This window comes from Sitophilus oryzae, unplaced genomic scaffold (genome assembly GCF_002938485.1).
Source record: "Sitophilus oryzae breed Bouriz unplaced genomic scaffold, Soryzae_2.0 scaffold_818_pilon_pilon, whole genome shotgun sequence".
Classification (NCBI taxonomy): domain Eukaryota; kingdom Metazoa; phylum Arthropoda; class Insecta; order Coleoptera; family Curculionidae; genus Sitophilus; species Sitophilus oryzae.
The window spans coordinates 694,250-718,531 of NW_022147437.1; the positions used below are offsets into that span (position 1 = coordinate 694,250).

A 24,282-nucleotide genomic window follows, 5' to 3' on the forward strand; every position below is an offset into this window, starting at 1 on the left:
GTTTTATATTAAACAGGTTGCCTCGTAACTTTTGGACCAATAGGAGCGAAGCGGCAGCTACGTCACAGGTATGCTACAGAACGTATAAAATCATAGATAAAGGAATAAAAAATAAAATGCAATGGAGAAAGAGAGATAAATGGGCAACGTAATAAAGAAAACAAAACATAATCAAGGAAAACATATATCAAACAACTGATATCTATGGACGCCATACACAATGAATATCGATTCGAAAATGCACTGTCGGATTATGGGCAGTTTTTATCCCTTTATATATGATTGGCCGCATACCTGTGACGTAGTTGGTGACGTTTCCGATAATGGCGGATTGAGTTACGAGACAACCTTATCTTTTAATAACCTTGAGGCTACACAGGTTCAGGCAATTATGAACCAATTTTAGCAATTTGTTTATTTCCATCCAAGACAGAAAGAAAGTCTCAAACAGCATTAGTTCGTCGTCTGTTCATGACTAAATGACAATATTTTAACTTTTTTAGGTATATTATTGTAACTAGAAATAACTACTAATACTATAATACTACTAACCTAAAATAAAAAAAACTTTAAAAACGAAAATAATTTTAGAGATTGTTTCGAGTTCTGCTCTCTATCACGTTACAAAAAATAAATCGAGTAAATCGGCCAAATCCCCTAAAAACCGTTGGCTAATCGCATGCTAATCACGTTCGGCGAGAGCCGCGGAAGAATACCTATTTCGCATCTTCAATGTCAAGAATTTTTCTCGTAGAATTCATTAACTCAGTGGGGGTTAAAGATACCCTCGCATAATCGTTAAGTAGGTACTTTCAATTCTTGTCTGGAGTATAGCGAAAAATTTAAAAATAAGATCATTTAGTCTTCTTTAAAGATAAAAATACCTAGGTGTTAAGCCCGGCGGCTTCGACGGCCAACGGCTGGAACCTTCGTTAGCTATCCAGTTATTCTCGAAATTGGCTACAAAAAATTGCTGATAATTTCAACATTTTGAGGCGGTGCCTCGTCTTGCTGAAAAATATATTTTCCAGTTCCATTTGGGACAGATCATCAATAAGGGATCCAAAGCTACTAGTTGAGAGTTCAAAAATTCTGTATTTTGAAGGGGACTTGAACAAAATATTAAGTGTGCTATATTTTCGGAAAGGTAATTTTAAGTTCTTTTCAGTGAATTATGAAATATACAGAGTGTCCCAAATAAAAAATCAATTTTTACGTTGATAACTTCTAAATTATTAATTGAAAAAAAAAACAACTTAAATTTTACCATTAATTTTACGTAAAAAGGTGCTTTGGAAACGTTTTCGTAAAAATACAAACCCTGCCAGTTTCCATAGCACACAAGTTACAGGGATTTTTTAAAAATACACATTTTTGAGAAACATCCCGTGAGTTTTTACCATCATATTTTTGACAAAAATTGTGCCCCATACACTAGTATTAGTTTTCGTCTATCTCTTATAGAAAATATGGTGTTTCTCTTTAAAAGTGTCCAACCAAGACAAATGTCCACCCTGTACAGAGTGGGTCAAATTTGACGCTTTTAAATGCAAACACCCTTTCCTATAGGAGATAGACAAAAACTAGTATCGGTGTCTGGAGCTCAATTTTTGTCAAAAACATGATTGTGAAAACCGCATATCGATATGTGTTACCGTTTAGGAGTTACGGGGTGTTTTTCAAAAATATGCATTTTTAACAAATTGCTGTAACTTTTTTGCTATGGAAAATTTTGTATTTTTATTAAAACATTTCCAAAGCACCTTTTTACGTAGAATTTAATGGTTTAAGTATAATTTTTTTAAAATTAATAATTTAAGAATTATTAACAGAAAATTTGATTTTTTATATGGGACACCCTGTATATTTTTAATTTATTGAAAAGAATTTAAAATTACCTTTCCAAAAATATAACACACTTGATATTTTGCTCGATTCCTCTTCGAGATATAGAGTATATAACAATTCGCCCGCTTTAAATAAGTAGGCTTTGAACGACACCGGCCGTAATGCAAAAAAATTCTAGCTGTAAACATCAATTAAAACGAAAATAATATTTGCTATGAGAGATGCAGAATTTTATTACAATTTAAAATATATTTAACCAACATCAACACATTTAAACTATATTTAATAATAATAAAAATAAATAGTAAACCAAGACATGAGATTTTGCTACAGGTGTTCAACATATCGACAGTCTTCTGTTATGGACAGGCGGGGTAGTTTTTGAAGCATTTCTCCCGGAATTCATTAACTCAGTAGGGGTGAAAGATACCCTCTCATAACTGCTAAGTATTTCTAATTCTTGTCTAGATTATACGAAAGAATAAGGAACCTTTATTCTTCCGCAAATATATCCATAGGATTAGATCCATGGGCACTAAGTCAGGCGGCCTCGATGGCCAACGACTAGGATCTTGGTTAGCTATTCAATTATTCTTAAAATTGGCTGCAAAAATTTGCTGATAACTTCAGCGTTCAGAGGCGGTGCGTCGTCTTGTTGGAAAAATATGTTTTCGAGTTCCATTAAGGGCATATCATCAATAAGGGGTCCAAAGCCTACTAGTTAAAAGTGGCGAACTTTTAAAAATTCTGTATTTTGAAGGGGATTGTAACAAAATATCAAGTGTGCTATATTTTTAAAAAGGTAATTTTAAATTCCTTTCAGTTAAATAAAAATATAGAGGGTGTCCCAAATAAAAAATCAATTTTTCTGTTGATAACTCTTAAATTATTAATTTTAAAAAAATTATACTTAAACCATTAAATTCTACGTAAAAAGATGCTTTGGAAAAGTTTTCATAGAAATACAAAATTTTCCATAGTAAAAAAGTTACAGCGATTTGTTAAAAATGCACATTTTTGAAAAACACCTCGTAACTCCGAAACGGTAACAGATATTGATGTGCGGTTTTCACCATAATATTTTTGATGAAAATTGAGCTCCAGACACCGACATTAATTTTCGTCTATCTCCTATAGAAAAGGGTGTTTCCATTTAAAAGCGTCGAATTTGACCCACCCTGTACACTGATGGATGAATACCACTAGGTGACAAAAGTTTGATTTGATTCCAACTTAGAGGTTTTCCCCTAAATTTGGAAGTAAAAATCTTTACAGGTTTTTTTAGGGAGTAAAATTTTTGATAGCATATAAATATAAATTGGATTGGATAAAACTTGGATTATAGTTTGGTTTGGTTTGGTTTGGTTTGGATTTTTGACAATTTTGATTTGAATTTAAGGAGTTAAATTTATCTCATTCACACTATTCCCGTAGATATTTTGATACTTACAACAACCAATCTACGGCCAATATTAAACTGACGTCTTCCGCCGGTAGTCCTATGGTATCAAGCACCATTACCATAGTAACCAGACCGGCTTGTGGTATTCCTGCGGCTCCTATGCTCGCAGCGGTAGCCGTAATACTTATGGCGATAATTTTTCCGATATCCAAAGCCATTCCGCGTACCTATAAACATTCAGAATAGTACTGAGGATGAATTTACTCGACTTTCGAATGCATCGAGGCATTCTTAACTAACCTGAGCTATGTAAATAGCAGCTACGGCTTCGTATAGAGCTGTACCGTCCATGTTGATGGTGGCACCAATTGGTAATGTGAAGCGGGTGATTCTAGGGTCGATTCCCAGTTTTTCTTCCAAGCATTTGATGGTAATGGGTAAGGTGGCAGTACTGTAAAATGTTAAGAACATATAGTGACAAATATGACGTCTCAAGTATGGTGTCGATGTCGACTTTGAAAGTGACGTCGTCAATGTCGACAGCTAATAATTGGGTACAACAATTTTAGCTATAGTTAAATTAATAAGTTATATGATTAAAACTTAAAACCATAAAATGAACATTTATTAAAAACATAGAACAAACATTTTCAGCTAAGCAAAAATATAATAAAATGATCTTCTTCTTCGCTGAGTGGTTTGAATGCTGAATCATAATCAGAGATATCATAATCAAGATAGCTTTTAGTATTCTCACTTTGGAGAGTATAATAAATATTCAACTAACAGTCGAAGAGGTGTGTATATCCTTAGTTTCTGAATCAAGTCAAGTAATAAAGGCTTTTTCACCTTTTTTTAACAAGAGTTACAAATATACCTGAATATATTTTTGAAAAAATGGTGCTTATTTTGACAAGAAGGAAAAATGCATAAGGTTAAATAGTACTACTTATACATTTCAACATTTTTAATAACTCATAATTATAGACCTGAAGTCTAATCTACTGCAATTAATTGAACAAAGGGAACCAAGATACACCCGCTTGTGAAATTCACAGGATAGTCTAAGTCAAACTATATCCAAACATATCCGGAGATATGAGTAATCATTAATCAATTAAATGGGGGAGGGGAATTAATCACTCCTCTTCTAATGTCAAACCTAACCTCAAATCTGCGCCTGTGACATTCTCAACATTGTTGAGAATGTGTGTCGTGGTCTACAATCGCTGTGTCGAGGTCTACAATGAAAGTCGACACCCTGCCCTACAAAAATTGTTCTAGTATTACAGAGTCTACAAATGTTTAAGTTTTATATTCAGCATATAAATTTATTTGATCATGCAGTAGATGTATTCCGTTTAATATTAAAATATTTTAAAATTTTATCTACATCTCAGTGCTTTAGTAACTGTATTTTTATATATAATATTCTAAACAATAACACCATTATAATATGAATTTGTTGTGAGTGAAAACCCAAGAAATTGTCACATAGAACAGGTTATGCATTTCCCTTCTCATGGTAGAGTAATTGTGGGAACTCCTTTATTTAATTATGGGTTTTTATACAGTTTGTTATAGACAAGAATGAAGAGAATACATCGGTCTAATTGTGGCAAGGTCATAGTAAGTATGCCGCTTTGGTTTCCATGTATCTCTCGTATTTGTGGATCTAAGTACTATACAGTATGTCGCCGGATCTTCTTTATAAGAGGATAAACATTTTATTGTTAATTTTTTGAGAAAAATGTATTGTTCATAATAATATTCTGCTTATTCTAAAATGGTTATTTCCGTTTATACTTTTTCAAATTTCCATACCGTTTTAGAAAAAAAAATAAAAACGCCTCTTTATGGCAAAATCAATTCGTTTCCATTATTACTAGGTATTAGTTTTGGTGAGGTGTTTGTTTTAACAACTAACGACTCAATAAGACAAGAGCACGTTTTGTAATAACTGATTATGTGTATAATGAGTCTATCTCAATGAACCATGAATAATAATTTAGTTAATACTAAAAAAAACATTCCATTCATTCTCCTCATTACACCGCCCTCCGAAAACTAATATTTTCAGTTTTTCTAGATAAATAATAATTTTTGATTATATTTCGTTTATATTATTTAATTGAAGATTATATATGTCAGTTTTTATCTATTTTTAATAACATACAGGTATATTATTTATTCTTGTAAAAGAAGCTTTTAAAAATGTAATTTACTTTTCTTACCTTGATGCTGTTCCAAAAGCTGTTGCCAAAGCTTGTCCAAGACACTTGACAAACGTGAAAGGATTTTTCTTGGTCAAGAGAAAATACAGTAATGGCAACACCACAAATCCCTGAATGAACAGACCCACTAATACTGTCATGAAATACTTGCCCAAAGAACTCATTACAGATGCTAAAATATTTGATTAAAATAAAATCTCAATTAAAAAGATATTTGATCAACTTTTAGTACCTAAGTCATCCATTTCTAATATTTCCGATGCTACCAAGAACATAATACCTATGGGAGAGAGCCGTATGACCCATGACGTAATTTTCATCATCATTGCCATAAGGTTATGGAAAAAGTTCGCTATGGTTTCAGTCTCTTTGCCACATTGGCCTAAAGCTATCCCTATTACGGTTGATGCGACTACTAAGCCGAGAATGTTTGTGGTTTGGGTAGTTTTCGTTGAAATGGAGTATGAATAAATATCTAAAATATATAACATTGATATTAATAAATGTCCAATATTCAAGGTAATAATTGTTTAATAACTTACCGGTATTATTTTCATCATCATTAGTTAATTGTGTTTGATGCTAAGTGAGAAAGAAATAGACAATATTATTTATTCAGGAAATTTTTGTTATTAACAAGAATAGTAATTTCTTTAGGAGATAAAAATTAACCTTAAAATTACTTGAACTTATTTTAATACTTACTTGAAATATACAGGCTTCAATAATATTTGGTGGAAACATGTTCCTAAAGGAAAACTAAAGTTAAATCTCTTTAAGTAAATTAAATTAATGGTACCAACCTCACGAGATCTAATAACGTGTCCACTGTCGTGGTATCACTGCTGACGGTAGAGTTTTTGAGACTTTGTCCATCGCTTCCTACTCCAGGTCTGATAGTTACCACTATAACTATTCCCAGAACGACTGCAGCGAATGTTGTGGTTAAGTAATAGGCTATGGCTCTTGCTGCCACTCTTTTGGATAATGTCAGGTCTAAGCTCGCTATAGCAGATACTAAAAGATACATGTAAACATTATGACATGATGTAATGATTTTTGATATTTCTTTTCTTTTTGGTAAAAAATAACCAATATCAGTTGAACTGAATTTACCGTACACGTTGTTCTATACAAAAATATCCCGTACACCAGAAAACATGCAAAGATCGTTAATATAGAAGTTTGCGTCTTGTTGAACATTATAACGTAATGTTTCAAAATCTACAGAAAAAAAACGATTACTTACTACTAACTATTTTATTTTTATTTTTTTTTCTGATTCTATTTTAAAAGGGGATAATAAAAATTGCATATTCTTGTTGCTGCTTCTTCTGCTCTACAAGTTGATGTTATTAGATTTTTAATCGGATGTTTCGTTTCCATCATAATTTAATTAATACCATCATTAATTTAATTTTTTAGGGACCTAGATTTTTTATTTCCAGTTCTAAAAGGTTAGGACCTCTTAAATGCACTGTATATGACACCTAAAAAAATTGTATACATAGTTCTGGAGACATACTGTAGTATGTTTCCGTATCGTCTTTCCAAGAGAAACAAACTGTACTATTAACATTTTGGGAATCATGCATTGTTCATAATAGTTCGTTCATTGTTCATCAGTGTTCTAAAATAGCTAATCCGATTTCTACTTTTCCACATTTTTATACCGTTATATTTAGTTAGAAAGTTTAAAGTCCTAAAAGTTAAAAGGTGTCTCTATGGTAATATAATTTAATTTTCATTCTTTGAGAGGTTGTAGAATGTTTAGGAGGGGATTAATCACCGCAAACTTGCAGATTTATTGTGTGTTCCCTTTTCCCCTTTCTTGAGTCATGGCGACTTATAACTCATCATACAGTCTCAGAGTTTTGACAAAAGCCAGTATCGGAAACGACTCCATAGATGCCTGCTCTCCATCTTCGACATCAGCCGTACCAAAGTTGACGAAAAATTGTTCGTTCCTTTTCTAGCTAGAACGTTTGCTTTTTCATTGCTTTCTATCCCTTAGTTAGCGGGCACCCGGAGTAAGAGGACTTTATTTTCTTTGCCTAATTGTGCCAATGTGCCCTTTGGTTCGGAGTGTTTAGTTTTCGACCCAAATACTCTTATTCCTGTCCCTGCTTTAGTTTTGGTAGCATCAGTATACCACGTTATGGTATGGTCTTTTACATGCTGAGCAAACGTTTCTTTCTTCCATTCCTTTTTATTGCTCAATACTACAGTGAAGTGTTTCTGAAAGTTGTACATTCTTGGTATGTCATCCACTGGGAGTTGAGGAGTGGGAAGAATTTTCTTTTTGAGGGTGTTCCAAGCCCTGACCTGAAAATTCTCTCAGTACTGTTTTGGCTACTACGTCTACATTGGCATAACTACCGACGACAATCTTCGAGAGACGATTATTATTAATTTTGATTTTGACGTAATATTTTTTAGCATCGATTTTAAGAACCACACGATTTATTTAGTGCAATGCAACGAAAATATGATATTGGTTATTGTCGTGTTGTTTATGAATTTAATGAAAAATATAATTTTCCTATATCAAGAGTCGCTAAAGAAAAAAGGGACTGGTGAAGTGAGGAGAAAGAATCGAATAAATTTTTGGTATTTTTGGGGTTTATTGTTATTTAAATTAGTATTCATGTTTTTGTTCATGATTTTTTCGAATACATGCGATACATAATTGTTTTTGGAGCTTCAGAAGCTCTTAAAATCCTTTATTATGGACTTTAAGCGCTTTTTTTAAAAGCTAAATCCAGGGCAGTATTTGAAAAAAAATAATCGCAACTCAAAGACAAAATATCGGTTAAAAAATGTGATAACGCCATCTTGTAGAACAAAATAAGGTGCAATCGAAATGTGAAATTTGTTTTGTTTTTGGGCAAATTGCGTAATTTTACATGCTTGTATGTATTTTGATAGAATCCTTACCTAAACATGAGATAATAAGAGGAATAATTAGAGATTTAAGCATTCTCAAGAATACATCTCCAACAAATCCCACATACATGATTTCTCTCTCCGTCCAATCATCTTTTACTCCCCTTAGAATAAAACCTAGAGCTGCTCCAATAACTACTCCTCCAAACGTGGCCAATGTCAGGAAGTTCGACTTGAAAAAGTGGACAACCTTGTTTTTCGGTGGCGGTTCTTCGACTGCATCGAAATTATGATGCATTATATGAGGAAACTAATCTGAAAATAAAAGAGTCAAGTAAATATACTTTTTGTAATCAAATTACGGAAGTAGTTTCTAAATTAAGCAAACTCGGGGTAGTTACACAATTTGTAACTCAAGAACGGCGATTTGCTTTGAAACTCCGCCATCTGCCGCAATTGATAGCACACGAGGTCAAATGGTTTAATTTTAATATTTGTGGTCTACAGCAAATCAGTGACATCCTCTAAACATTCTAGAATAGAAATTCAACGTAAAATAGCATATTCAAATCCAGAATCTTACTAAATATTGAAAATATTTGAATCAAACTGGCAACTGTCAAATTATTTTGTACTAATCATTCCAGATCTTTCATTCAAAAATAAGTTTAAATCTTTGGTAACATATTTATTTCTACATAATATGCCCTTAATAGATGTAAACGCTTTAAAAAGAACGTCAAACAGGATAATTGAGATGATTCACTTAATTACGACCCTCACTGAAATAATTCCGTTATTACAGGGAATGACTGATATACACAATCAAACCATGCGCCAATTGAAGAGTTTCGCTCTTTTCTGGCAATACGTAAAACGACTAGACATTTCAGGGAATTACGGATTGCAATATAATGTATAACGCCGACATATGCAAATATATTGCTCAGACATTAGCGGATGTTAGTGATATAATATGGCTATTGCTTCTTTATTTTTGTACACGAATAACACCACTTAACATAAATTTTAGTTAAAAAAATAATCATATACAGAAATGTTGAGCTTTTTATAGCCAACGTGTCAATTGAGATTATTACAAACAGGTTTCAAAAAAAGATTTACAGGGATTCCCTCGTTTGACAAACTTGCCTGATCAGGAAACGGTTATTAGGTAGAATGAATGTAAAATCAGTGGGAGAGGGATTAATCACTGCGACCTTAAAGATCTATTGTGTCCCCCTTCCTTGAGTTGTCATATTAGGTAGAATCAAATTGTTAATCTGTATCTCTATGTAATATCTGATTATCAGAACGACAACGGGTTTAAAAGACGTTTCAGCTCAAAATCTGAACTATTTACTTGCAATTATACTTTTTACATTTTAGATTTTCTTTATTTTTGTTTAATTCTGATGACGGGGGAAGATTCACTCTGAAACGTGAAGATTTTTTTTGTTGGTAAGACGATTTTTTACGAGCAAAAAGCCACTTATAACGTAGTTTCCGTTTGGTTTCTAATCCAGTGGAATTTTACAAAAAGTATTTTTTCAAATTTTTGTCTCAATATAAAAATACTAAAAATTTAATGAGATTAAAGTTTATAAAATTGATGGTATAACCTTTGGTAATTTTTCAATGAAACTTTGCTTCCAATTAGGGTTTCTAAACCGGGATCCCGGAAATGTCGAAAAATGTAAATATCCAATCTAAAATAATTCGACTTTATACACTTTAGTATTTTAAAGATTATATTTTATTTATACTAAGCAGAACGTCAATATCTGTCAATATCTAAAAGTTGTCTTTACTCAGCTTACTACTACAAATGACAAGAAAGCTACTGCGTCAAAGAAGAAATCACCAATAACACTACCGATCCACTACTGAGTTTACCAGAATGCAACGTACGTTGCCTAGATTCAGCAGGTCTATGGCCCAAACCCACTGGAAACGTCAGCATTTTAAATTTAACCGAAATAAATTCCAGTAACTTCATATTCAGTCCATTTCCAAATTCTTCGATAACTGACTTGGTTAATAAGAGCATCGACATATTTCGTTATCAAATCAACGAACTGAAACCTTGTAGATTCTTTCTCAAAAATCAACAAGTTCAAACTTAATTTCAGTAAATATAACTTTGAATATCTCAGATGTTGAATCAAATACTCCAAAAATTGATACATGAAAATTACAATCTTACTGCTGTGTTTGATGAAGAAAATAATGTTATTCAAGTAACCGTAAATTCAACAACATATTTCGGAGCTAGACATGGACTTGAGACTCTTACCCAGCTTGTAGTTTTTGATGATATAAGAAACAGAATTCTTCTACCCAGCAATATTAGTATTTCTGATGGGTCCAAATATAAATGGAGAGGAATAGTATTAGACACCTCCAGAAACTTCATAACACCCAAAGCTATTAAAAGAACCCTCAAAGGCATGGCTGCTTCGAAGTTAAATACATTTCACTGGCATATTACTGACACAGCAAGCTTTCCATATGTATCTCAATCCAGGCCTGAGCTTTTTGAAGCTGGTGCGTACAGCGCGAAGAAAACTTATGATGACCAAACTGTAAGAGATACTGTTGAGTATGGTAGGGTGAGGGGTATAAAGGTTGTTCCTGAATTGGATGCACCAGCTCATGTAGGGGAAGGATGGCAGAATACCGGGGTATTGACGTGTTTCAACTGGATACCTTGGGGTTCATACTGTAACAACATACGCTCTATTTTATTTTGATTTGCAACAAGAATTGTATTTTTTACTTTTTTTTTGTTTTGTCCATTTTAATAAAGCTCTTTCCTCATTTTCTTTTTGATTATGTACCTGCATTTTTACTAAGTATTTATTTAGATTAAATTTCTCATTCTGATAATGAACCCGGAATCCCGGGATTCCGATCCCGAAAATTGGAAACCGTACTTCCAACATGACACGGTATGTCAAGCAAATACCTAACAAATCAAAAAAATCAGCGTCCCACAACTATTTCAAGGTAATATTTTACTATCTTGTGTACAAATCAGTTTTAGTGCTATTAAATACCTATATTGATTTTTAATCCTTCTAATTCGTGATAAGATGGGAAATTAGACTAATAAATAAATCTATTCTGTTGAAGATTTTCCGTCGATAAGGAACACTTTTATACGAAATCAAATTTAAGGATGTAGATGTAGATTGTTTAAAGCAAAACAGAGATTTTTTTTTGTTAAAATAAACAAACTTTTATCATTTATTGCAGTCGTATAAATTTTACGAAATTATTTATAACTCTATTAACAACAAAATCTCATAGTATTAATTTTGTTTTCATATTGCTGTTTTTCTTTTATGTGTGAGGAAAATCAGCATCATAAAATGTAACATGTAATCAAAAATATTATTAAAAGTACTTTAGATTAGATTAGGTTTTTGAAGTGGCTATAGGCCTGCTCCACCGGGGCCTTTTCACATCTATTTTGGTGCTCTTCTGATCCCTGGGTTAAATTCTCCAGTCCTATCTCAAGCAGATAAATCTCTGCTTGTGGAGCATTGCAGCCATTCGATAGCCTTAGAGATCGTCGGAGGCCTAGTTCTTCTGGGAAGATGCCTATACCTGTGCCTTCTGAAATCACGAAAGCATCTGTGTAGACTGCTATCTCTTGAGTATTCATTACTAGGTTGCTTTCCCATTCTTCTTTTGTCGGGATGCAAATCTTTATCTTTTCTAAAAAATCTAGCAAAGAAAAAAATGCTTAACGTTTCGGAAAGTTTCTTTTTTGGTTTTGCCTTATTAAAGTAATTGTTATCAGGTAGTAATTGTTAATTTTGAAGTTTAACTTGATATAATAGGTTTGTTCCAACCCGCCGCAGAACCGTTACCGAACGATCACGCTCGTGCTCAGTAATTCAAATGTGTTCCAACCGAGATTTGACGGTTATCGGACGTTCCTATTTGCGTACCAACCTACCTTGGGATCGTTTAGTTACGATTTCAGAACGGTAATTTCGGTACATGGTCCAAATTGAGAACTGTGTGGGTTGACTTGCGCATTAAAGCATATTGGCAAGGATTATCGATTTTTAACAGCCGGTTCGGCGTCCGGCTCATGCTTCTCTATTGGTTATTTTTTACGAATTCGAATACGTGTGCGTTATACCCTTGTTATACTTTTGCTTGTGAGGTTGTATGGAGTAAATCGTTTGGAAATTTTAAGTTGTACACTTTCATAATTATCTATAGATAATAATTAAGGATGAGTGGCGATGGTATGACCGATTTCTTTACCTCCACTTCAGATAGTGACAATTTGGAGTTGCTGCCTGTGAAAGGGTGAAAAATGAGCAATATTTAGGTAAGCTTTAATCGCATTTTCTTGTTTCCTCGAACAAAAACCAAAAACCGATCGATACACGCACGCGTGACATTTTGACAGTCCCGAAAACAATCCACAAAGCGTTCCAACGTTGATACTTTTTGCTCCGTCACGAAACTATTCGAAGTCCGCGCATGCTAACAAAGTGCAAGAAAACCGATTCGAGTACGATTTCGAAACAATCCCGAAATGCTGGTTGGAACAAACCTAATGTCATTTTAACAGAACGTCAACGGTTTCTTGTAGACGTATCTGTTTTAAAAAAGTAAAGTGTTCTCGAATAGTTGAATTTAAATATTTTAAATAGTTTTTTTTCTTTATTTTTGTATTTTTTTGCTTCCGACGACGGAAAGAGATAAACTTTCCGAAACGTTAAGCATTTTTTTCTTTGTTAGGCAAATTTGTATAACTGCAAACATAACTTCTGACAAGCAGTGTCCGTTTAGGTTTAACGCAGAAATGTTTACAAAAAATAATTATTTTATTTTGTAGATTTTCTTGCAGTGCAGTGGCGAAATACTCATAAAGGATTTTCTTATCTTTTCTCCAAAAACCATGTTTGGTGAGCATACATGGTGTTCCTTAATGACATCCTAATATTTAAGGGGGTGATTCTTAGACCATAACATAGTATTATTCGACAAATTTTTGGAATATTTTCTTTTCTGTACAAACGAGTGGGAGTAGCGAAAGACACAGATTAACAATTTTTTAAAGCACTGTGGCGATAGACGAAAGTTTTTTAGATTTTGAGTTTGGTGTAAAAAAGAGGACTTTATGAATACGTGAGAGAAAAGAGATAAAAAAGAGGACTGTCCTTTGGAATAGAGGACGGTTGGCAACCCTAAACATCAGAGATATTTTGAAAAAAAAAATAGAAAATTTTACCACCCTGTATCTGAAAAGTTATGATGTTTAGGTTTATATGATTTTTTTTCTTAGAATAGGTCCAACCATCACCTCGTTAAATATTAACATGTCATTAAGGGACACCCTGTATAGTCCGTTTTCTGGGCTACCAGATGTGGACTCTTATTCCCCACCATTTTTCCTCTCATTGGCAATATCCTTGAGTGGCTGTAGTTGGTCTGGTTCCACAGATTGGATTCCCTTAATCTAACCACCTGGCACCATAATCTTCCCATCTTACCACCTCGCACTTACCTTGCCTGGCACCCTTTACGTGCCAGTCGATTGGTTGCAAGGCCAGAATTATTGCTTCTAGCGGAGCTTGCGCTGTATTGTTCCTTGCTCCAGTTGTATCTACAACTACTAATCTCTGTACTTTTTTGTGAAGTTTTTTCTATTAATTTCTTTAAGTACCGCTTCTCACCATACTAGTGCTTCATAGGTCATGATTGTGTACACCCAGCGTATGATTGTGTACGTGATTGTGTACTACAGCAGTGTACACCCAGTGCACAAAGTACCGTTGCAGACCCCATCTTTTTCCAATCATTTTCTTACATGCATAGAATGCATCTATCATCCTTTCCTACGTGTTTCTTTTCCAAAATAGTTCAATATGGTTCCTAAATATTGTTCCCTTAGAACTTAGTCCAATATTGTTTCCTTAGAACGTACCTACAAGCGTATTCCCTTTCAGCTTTGGTAGCGTGAACTTGGGTTTCTTGTATTTTCTTGTCAACAGAATGAGTTCGGTTTTGTCTGGGTTGATTTCTTCCGCAAGTTTTTGCCTTGGCATCGTTGGATCAGTATTACCACGTCTGAATATGCGTTTATCCTGATCCTACTTTCTCAGAGTGGTCAGGATCGCGTTCATTATAATCAGGTACAACAGAGATGATAATACCCCTCCTTGTGGCGTGCCTCTTTTGGTGTGCTTGAATTGACTCATTTGCACTGACATAAAATGTATTATGTCGTTTTTTCTTCAAAATGACGAAATCAGCACATGGCTTTGTCCATCAATCTCATCAGATTTAGATTCCTATTAAACTTTTACAATGCCTTGTTAGAGCTCTCACAGTCTTTCTGTCTTTGCTAATTAGGTCTGACGTAAATTTTGGCGAATGTTTTACTATGAACTTTTTCACCTTTTTTAAAAGTACTTTAGGATATGACAGCTAAGTAAATTATTTGGTGTCGAAAGATTTATACTCCGTAATATAGCTTTCAAATTAAAGAGTCAACTAAAAAGACTACGACATATTTAAGTTCTTTTAATTGAAATATTCGAATAAAGCTCGTTTTCAAAACTTAATGATTTTATTTGAAATTTATTCAGTGTCGTTATCTCCTGAAAATTAAAAGGAATAGTATTTCTTTTATTTGTTCTTCGGCCAAACCAGTAAATTAATATTACCCTTTAATTTGCCTCGGTGTTATGGCGCATACCGGCAAACCTGTTTAGTACCCAACACTGTTTTGTTGGAATGGCGATGCTTAAATGTTAACAAGGCAATTACCGATGTTTCTATGCAAAAAGAGGGACGACCAAACCGAGAAAACCTGTGCGCATACAATCAAGCTTGTATTAACTGAGTTTGTAACAAAATTGTATGATGATATATTTAGATAATTTTTGTCGAAAAGTTTTTTCTGTGGTTATTTTGTGTGCGAAATTTAAATATTACCAAAACATTTTGATTTTATTTGTACGAATACAATAGGTAATTCAATGAGATATATATTGTCTGTTATTTTATATAATTTTTTGTTATTTTGAAATACTTTTATTTTATACGTGTATTATTGTGTATTGTATTATTAATATGTTTAATTCATGAAAGAAGGTTTCTGTAGGGTGCGAAAATTGAAGAGTATTTTAACAGAGAGTTACATAAAAGAGCACGGAAAGGAGTGTCGGTTACTGACACCGTCAAATTCTCGTGTATTTTACAGTTCATTATATTTTATTCTAATGAGCTAATTTTGATGATTTTTGCAGCAATTTGTAGCTAAATTATTTGACTTTTTCGTCTTAATTTTAAATTAAAAATTGAAGTCCTCATCTGCTTCTCAAAAAAAAAATTGTAATTTTGGCGAATGTTTAAAACACCCTGCAGATTAGTGTAACAAAGTAAAAAAATAAGAACTACTTTTTCATTAAGGATTTTTATTGGAGATATTCCCTTTTGAAGAAGACAGTAATGATTTGCAGAAATTTTAGCATTGATTTTGGTCCAAATCAACACAATTATGAAGTAGTGTCTATTTATTTTTGTAACGTCGTTGAAGTAAGTAATAAAGTTTATTGGCAGTTGCTCTAGCAGAGATGGCTTTAAGTCCAGAAGTCGATCTCTACCATGTTCAATTAAAGCAATAATAGCCGATGCAAGGTCAGACTTAAACCCATCTCTAACAGAGACTGTCAACAAACGAACAAACAATAATAATATGTCTTTTTTTTAGTGAAAGTGGTATTAGAAAAACATTAAACACTGTTTCTGTGTGTAGACCAAAAGCAAAATAATTCTTTTCATACTAAGATTGTTATTATGATCATTACTAGCTTCTTCAAAATCGTCAAAATCTCCAACAATAAAAATAAGCTATTGAGATGTACCAAAAAACAAACTGTCGAGAAAAGATACACTTTGATTATAAAGTGGTTTTTAAATTTCTTACTTAAACAATTCTACAGAATATTCCAAACTTTTGTACAAACATATTTTTGTACAAATTCTCATCCAATTTATGTTGAATATAAATTATTCTGGTAAAGTTGTGTCTTCATAAATTAAATGCAGGTTATGTGGACATGCCAATGAATAAAACGTCTAATAAATAATAAATAACTTCTATCAAGTATGATAAATTTATGTTTATTCTTAACACTCTGTGAGGCTATATAAGGCTTGAAAGCTTATATTTTATTTATTTTATGGTTTTGTGATTGAATAAATTTTTATGATAACATACATCAAAGCAAAAAATTTCATTTAATCAAAATGTCTAAAATTATAATATTTTTGAAATTTACTTTTATAAATGGAATAGTTATCAGCAAATTATCTAAATTTTTCTAAACTTGACATGAGACATTTTTTGAGGAATAAACAATTTCGGAATATTAAAAAATTAATTTGAAATTCATTCTGTACTTATACATATCTTCTTTACCTTTAAATGTTAAATAATTAAGATTAGAATTACATATAGGTACCTCTAGGAAAGACATTTCTATTTATTAAAGTACTTTCATTTTTTTAATACATTACATATCTTATTACTATTATGAGATATCTCCCTGTATAGTACATACTTCGTTTAATACAACACATTATTTAGTGTATGAATCATTTAATTTGCACTGTTAAATGCTAATAAATATTTTATTGTTTAATTAAGAAAAGATTCCTTTGCATCAATTACATTTTATAATATCTAAAAATAAATTCCTTTACTTATTGACTAAAGGTTGTCTATTAAGAATATTTATTATACTTAAAATGGACATATTCTGAGGTGTCGCATGATTGAAAAAATAGTCAGAGTGCCTTTGAAATTATCGATGTCATTACGCGCGTATAATTCTTTCCAGTAAAAATTCTTTTTGAATATAGATTTTGTAGAAAATAAACAGGCTATAATACCATTACTATCACTTTTAAAAACGGGTTTTTAGGATTAGAAAACTTTTGACTTCATAAAAAGTTTAAAATAATCTTAATGATTTGTTATTTTTTAGTACTTGCCTTTTTTCCAGTTTTCCAGACAGAATTTTCGCTTTTGATTGCACTATATCAATATGTAACTCATAATAACTATTTTTTTATTAATCAGTTAAGGTTAGATTATGTCTCAAATTAAATTATTATACTAACTCTGTTTATAAACATACGTTCTGTCGACACCATTGTCGAATTCTATTTAAAGCTTGTATTATTTAAAATACGTACGTATGTTTAAATATATTGCATATTATTATAATTTTCTAAACTCGCGCAATGCTTTAAAATAAAACATAATTACTTCCGACGTGTTAATGTTTGATAAAGTAGCTATTATTAGTCCACAGGGTATTTTTAAAATGTTAGTTCAAATTACTATCATTTCCCGTGAAAAATGGAAGAATGTCAAAACAGTTACCATAACCTATTGGATACAAACTGTGGTAGGATTTAGAATGCTCCTTAGTAGAAATCTAGAATGGTAATACGGAACGGTACTTCCAGGGGTAACAGGCTCATTCGAACTGGGGAGCAAAACGAGCGTGGAGATATGCTCATTCAGTTTAGCCAAGAATATCAATCTTTCGAATGTAATACCACAAGATGTTTCGGGATTACCGAATAATACTTTTACCTGAAACGAAATGCGTTACCCGGCAACACTACGACTCCGAATAGTGTTGCCGGTATCGCATTGAGTGCCAGGCAAAAGTATTAGGTAATCCCGAAATATAGAGTTGTATTCAAAAGATTATACAACGAAATAAAGTACAGGGTGGGTCAAATTGGACGTTTTTAAAGGGAAACACCCTTTTCTGTAGGAGATCTATTGACGAAAACTAATATCGGTGTCTGGAGCTCAATTTTTATCAAGAACATGATGGTGAAAACCGCATATCGATATCTATTATCATTTCGGAGTATTCATTTCGGACGTTTTTCAAAAATGTGCATTTTTAACAAATCGCTGTAACTTTTTTGCTATGGAAAATTTTCAAAGCATCTTTTTACGTAGAATTTAATGGTTTAAGTATAATTTTTTTAAAATTAATAGTTTAAGAATTACCAACAGAAAATTTGATTTTTTATATGGGACACCCTGTATGTTTTTAATTTATTGAAAATAATTTAAAATTACCTTTCAAAAAATATGGCACACTTGATATTTTGCTCGATTTCTCTTGGAGATATAGAGTTTTTAAAAACTCACCCACTTTGAATAAGTAGGCTTTGAACGACGCCGGCTGTAATGCAAAAAAATTCTAGCTGTGAGTAGGAATTAAAACGCAAATAATATTTGTAATGAGAGATGCAGAATTTTGTAACAATTTAAACTATATTTAATATTATCGAAACATATTTAAACTATATCTAATAAGAATAAAAATAAATAGCAAACCAAGACATGAGATTTTGCTACAGGTGTTCGACATATCGACCGTCTTCTGCTACGGAAAGACGGGACCGTTTTAGAACATTTCTCGTGGAATTCATTAACTCAGTGAGGGTGAAAAATATCCTCGCATAACCGCTACGTACTTCTAATTCTTGTCTAGATTATACGGGCAATTTAAAAATAAGAATCTTTATTCTTCCGCTAAGATAAAAATCCATAGGCTCTAAGTCCGGCGGCGTCGACGGCCAACGGCTGGGATCTCGGTAAGCTATTCAATTACTCCCGAAATTGGCTGCAAAAATTTGCTAATAACTTCAGCAATCTGAGGCGGTGCCTCGTCTTGTTGGAAAAATATGTTTTCGAGTTCCATTAGGGGCAGATCATCAATAAGGGGTCCAAAACCTACTAGTTAAAAGTGCCAAACTTTTAAAAATTCTGTATTTCGAAGGGGAGTAACAAAATATTATATTTTTGGAAAGGTAATTTTAAGTTCTTTTTAGCTAATTAAAAATATACAGGTTATCCAAAATAAAAAATCAATTTTTCTGTTGATAACTCTTAAATTATCAATTTAAAAAAAATTATACTTAACCATTAAATTCTACGTAAAAAGATGCTCTGAAAATGTGCTTACAAAAATACAAAATTTTCCATAGCAAAAAAGTTACAGCGATTTGTTAAAAATGCACATTTTTGAAAAACACCCCGTAACTCCGAAACGGTAACAGATATCGATGTGCGGTTTTCACCATCATGTTTTTGATAAAAATTGAGCTCCAGACATCGATATTAGTTTTCGTCTCCTATAGAAAAAGGTGTTTCCCTTTAAAAGCGTCCAATTTGACCCACCCTGTACATATATCCTTCTTATCTTAAGCATTTTGCCATTTTGTAATAAGAATTGACGGGATATTTTTGTGGAACTGACAGAAATGACTTCTGAATTAATATATCAAAAAATGACAATTACAATATGGCCACCAAGCGATAATCACTTATTAATCACATCCTTCTATATAGAAAAAATATACATAGAGTTGTATAATCGAACAAATCACAAAGGAAACCATGAGAAATAAGCTTGAAAAACTCTGCTTGATAAATAATCCTAGCGCCGAAGACAAACCTGCAGAAATCTGGAAAAAACTTAAAACCAATTTAAACATGGCAACGGAAACCGCCCTTGATCACGATAAAAGACAATGTCTATTGGTAAAAAATTTAACCGTTAGATACAAAAAATACAGCCGAATCATAAGAAACGAAATAAAAAATGCCAAAGTGAATTGGATCACGAATGAATGTGAAGAAGCTGGGAATCTTTACAGACGCTTTAATTTATATAAAAAGCTAAAACAAATAACCAAGCTATAACCAATAACTGGAAGTAGTAGAAAAAAACCGTTAACATCACTTATGAATGATCAAGAAAAACTTATTGTATAAGAGGAGGAAATTAAGACACTTGTGTGTGAAATGTGCCTCTCTTGAAATGTGCCTCTAGTATCATCAGATCTGAGGTAGAACAAGCTATTGGACCATTAAAAATGGTAAAACTCCGGGGCATGATGACATATATGCCGCATTTTAAAACGTCTTGATATAAACCATTTAACGCATCTGTTTAACAAAATATATGACTCCAACAAATTACCGGAAGATTTGTTTAAATCGACCTTTGTTGTCATCCCCAAGAAAAACGACCCCAAGAAATGTGAACACATTAGACTTATTAGCCTTATGAGTCATGCACTTAACGCGTTCTTCAGAATAATTCATCGGAGGATCTATAATAAATGTGAAGAAATCAGCGGATAGATGCAGTTTGGATTTATTAAGGGACTAGAAACTAGACAGACATTGTTTTCGCTAAAGCTTTTGGTGCAGAATGGTTAACTCATTGCCAGCTGCACATAAAGCCAGATACATATGCTAATCCAAGAGCTTAAAGCAGGCAAACTATTGGGAATACCGCTAGTTGCAACAACTAAAAGGTATAGCTTTAAAAACAAATTAAATATAACAATTATACCAGTTAGGGAACAATGGATAAATAGTGTACAAAAATCAAGCTGAGGCAACCTGGAATACAAATGATCCAAGAATATTGGAAAGCGTAGGAGCTGGAATAGTAGGGCTGAAACAAGGAATATCTTTCCTCGTAAGCCTATCCAAATATATCACAATTTTCCAGGCGGAAATGACGACATTCCATTACTAAGGAAGGAATAATAAAGCAGGAAAGATTACACCGTTTAATTGTCATTTTCACAGACCCTCAAGCAACACTAAAGGCACTCGTTTCAGCGGTCGTTTCTAGCCTAGTCTGAGATTGTGTAAATTTTAAACGTCTCCGTTGCCTCTGGTGTTCGCGATAAAAGGAGGTTAAAAGAGATATAATGATATATTTATTTAAATACTACTAAATAGAAATGATCCTGAAGAGAACAGTGAAACTTAGAAAATCAAAAATTTACGGTATCTAAATTATCTAAATCTAATTTTCCCGGTTGAAATAAATAATGAGGGTGACTGCTTCCGAACTGTACATAAAGATGGTGTTTAAAGCTAATCCACTCGCGGTAAAATGAGTGCTAATTACCTGTTTTCTTTCAAAGCGGGCCAATTTAGCAGAAATGAAGTTCTCAACGCCTCCGTCGACTTGCAATCCGTGTCTCACGAACGCACACCAACTATATCTCTACGACACCGTAAAAATCTTAACTCTCTGCCGCGACAAATAAAATCAAGATAAGCAATTTAATTAATGCTTGGCTTAAATAATAGACAATAAAGAGTATTTCACGCACCGCAAACCGACTTATTACTTATTTATTATTCAGTTAGAAGAGTCCTCAAATGATACGATCGCTTTGCTTCATCCATTTGTTTCTTATCACTTTATATATAGCGTCAATTTCAGATTTATAGTGAAAACTTACTCGACTATACTAGTTCGAACAAGTTATAACTTTATATTGCCACAATTTCACCCAATAACCGTTCGTATCTTACTGTATGTTATGTGTGCTAAAGCTCTCGGCTTTGGAATGAAATAATTAGATCAAGGAAGGTTATCGAAAAAATATCGCAACCTGCAGTGCGGTTCTGTTCTTTTTCAATGCCGAATATCTAATCGAAATTGTTACACTTCAACGAAAGGTAATAATATATCGGATTTATTTAAAATTTTAGATAGAAATATTCTCTTGAACATTTCACACTAGCAGCATTTAACCAATCAAAATGATTTTATTCGACATGTCACCATGACAACGCATGTATTTTGTCAGAAATTGTACCGTTTTTTTTTAAACCTTACCACTGCGAACTCCAACGTGCCAGCAAAATACAAATACAAGTTAGGTTGGGACATCCGTAACTCTACCCTAAAAATACGCAGTAATAATAACGAATCAAAAAAGATAATATCTCATTTTTACCTGTAGCTTCGAAATAGCAGCTGATTCAAATTATACAGCCAGATTTAAATAATTGCAGTTTCTCTAAGCAGGGCCTTTTTGATGGTGACAGTAGAACGGCCAAAGCCAAAGAGAAGTTAAGCGCGGAAGCGCGAAACTTTGAAAATGAATGCCCACAGAGCAGCACAGGATAGTCGCGATTGTCGTGACTGTCGTGATCAGAATTGAACGTTAGAACTACGCCAAGCGCGTCAAATAAGTTATCCGGCCTGAACAAGAGGGAAGGACGTTATCACTTCCCGGTGATGATACGCCAGACATCATATATCATATACAAAGACATGTAACGAACTAAAAACGTTACAAAATGTTCCTAAGCGTTTACACTAATCAAGCCAACTATTGAAGTCATGTGAATAATTCATTTCGTGCAAATGTAATATGGTCATCAATGTCAGTTGATCAACCGAGTTGATTCATTTCTCATTTGACTACGGTTTGACTTTTGGCGTTCAAATGCTGTTTTTTAAAATGACAGTAAATAGTTAGTTATAAGAAAATTCTGTGAAGGTTATTAATCACCATCATCATTCTCAGCTTATTCAGACATTTTTCAATTATGTTATAGAATTTGTTCATTTTCACAATAAAAAACAATTATTCAATAAAAAACTTGATGTTAAAATCAAGAACAAAGTCCAAACCAAAAAAATTGAAATTTTATGTATAAAGTCAAACGAACAGCTGTTTTTGACAAAGGTCTGATGATGGCTTCAATTGCCGAAACCGGTCACTAATAAATAATTTTTTTGACAGCGGTTTGGACTTTGTTCTAGATTTTAACATTAAGTTATTTTCAACTATGTAGTTGGGCTCATTTTTGTCTATTGTTGGCTAAATGCGGGCCCAAGTTATCCCTGCTAATTTCCTAATATCATGGTCCCATCTCAGGTTTGGTTTTCCTCTAGATCTCTTAATTCCTCGCGGGTACCATGCTGTAATATTTGTGGTCTATCTGTTGTCCGCCCTTCTTGCCAGGTATCCTCCCCATTGCGACTTGGGGAAATTGATTCTGTGGATGACATCAATTACCTGGGTCTTTTGTCGTATCTACTCTATTCTTTTACGGTCTTTCTTGGTTATACCCAACATATTTCGTTCCATTGAGCGTTGTGCTACCTGTAGTTTTCTTATAATATCCGTTTTAAGAGTCCAGGTTTCGCATGCATACGTCATGACTGGTAGTACACATTGGTCGAATGTTTTCTTCTTTAGTTAAAGTGGCATTTTAGATTTGATTGAGTTTCTTCCATAAGTACTTTATGCTAACTTAATTCTTCGGTTGATTTCTGTTAGTAGAGATACCGAGCTGTGTATTAGTTGTTCCAAATTGTTCCTATACTTCTACTATTTCCAGTTCTACTATTCTACTATTTTACTATTCTACTATTTCCAGTTCCTATTCTTCTACTATTTCCAGTTTCGTGTTATTTATTAGAATGTCTTTTCTGTCTACTAGTTCGTGTAGTGAGTTTTTTAATATTTATGAAAAACATAAGTGTATGGACCACATACAATCCGAAATACAAAATTAGTTAAAGAAAAGTTATTTCTAGCTTCAGCCGAATACAAATAGCTTTATGAATTAATGTGTCTTGTTTTTGCATTTTGGGCGCAACTTTTTCCAACGAAAAAATTAATTTAAATGAAATTGCTTTGTATCTACCGTTATTTTTTGTAATTTCTACACACTACTTTATTCTTTGGAAGAAGAAGTTGGAAGACAAGAGAAATAAGCTCAAGTTTTAATTTCCTAAAATCTCTGCTGTGAATATTTCAAGCTGACAGATAAATGACAAGAAAAGACACTATTAGCGTTTTAATTTCAGCATTGTCTGAAATGAAATTTCACATTATTGAAGCTAGTCTATAATGAAAATGAATGTTATTTTTAGAATACTTTTAAGACTAATATTCACTTCACTGTATATAGTTATTATATAAAATTAATGTCGGCTGAGCTTTAATTCTTTGAACTAAAGAATTTTTAATTTAATATTTTTGCTTTTTTATCTCAATTAGAAT

The 24,282-nt window shown here is 32.8% G+C and overlaps 2 protein-coding genes across 5 annotated transcripts in view; one reads left to right on the forward strand and one right to left on the reverse strand.

Moving 5' to 3' along the window:
* LOC115889664 (zinc transporter ZIP11) overlaps positions 1–24,282 on the forward strand; it is a 250,276-nt gene that overhangs the window by 145,047 nt on the left and 80,947 nt on the right. The window lies entirely within an intron of this gene.
* The window catches only part of LOC115889663 (excitatory amino acid transporter 3-like), a 62,538-nt gene that overhangs the window by 941 nt on the left and 37,315 nt on the right, over positions 1–24,282 (reverse strand). Inside the window, exons 1-9 of one of the 3 annotated variants that reach the window (XM_030909720.1) lie at positions 21,378–21,792; positions 8,422–8,685; positions 6,288–6,501; positions 6,190–6,232; positions 6,027–6,066; positions 5,717–5,959; positions 5,485–5,656; positions 3,551–3,701; positions 3,299–3,477 (exon numbers count right to left, since the gene is read on the reverse strand). In XM_030909720.1, the coding sequence (XP_030765580.1) occupies positions 3,299–3,477; positions 3,551–3,701; positions 5,485–5,656; positions 5,717–5,959; positions 6,027–6,066; positions 6,190–6,232; positions 6,288–6,501; positions 8,422–8,668 (1,289 nt within the window). In that variant the 5' untranslated portion in view covers positions 8,669–8,685; positions 21,378–21,792. Of the gene's footprint in view, positions 1–3,298; positions 3,478–3,550; positions 3,702–5,484; positions 5,657–5,716; positions 5,960–6,026; positions 6,067–6,189; positions 6,233–6,287; positions 6,502–8,421; positions 8,686–17,403; positions 17,556–21,377; positions 21,793–24,282 lie in introns of those variants that run through there. The other 2 variants (XM_030909722.1, XM_030909721.1) reach the window with 2 other exon arrangements.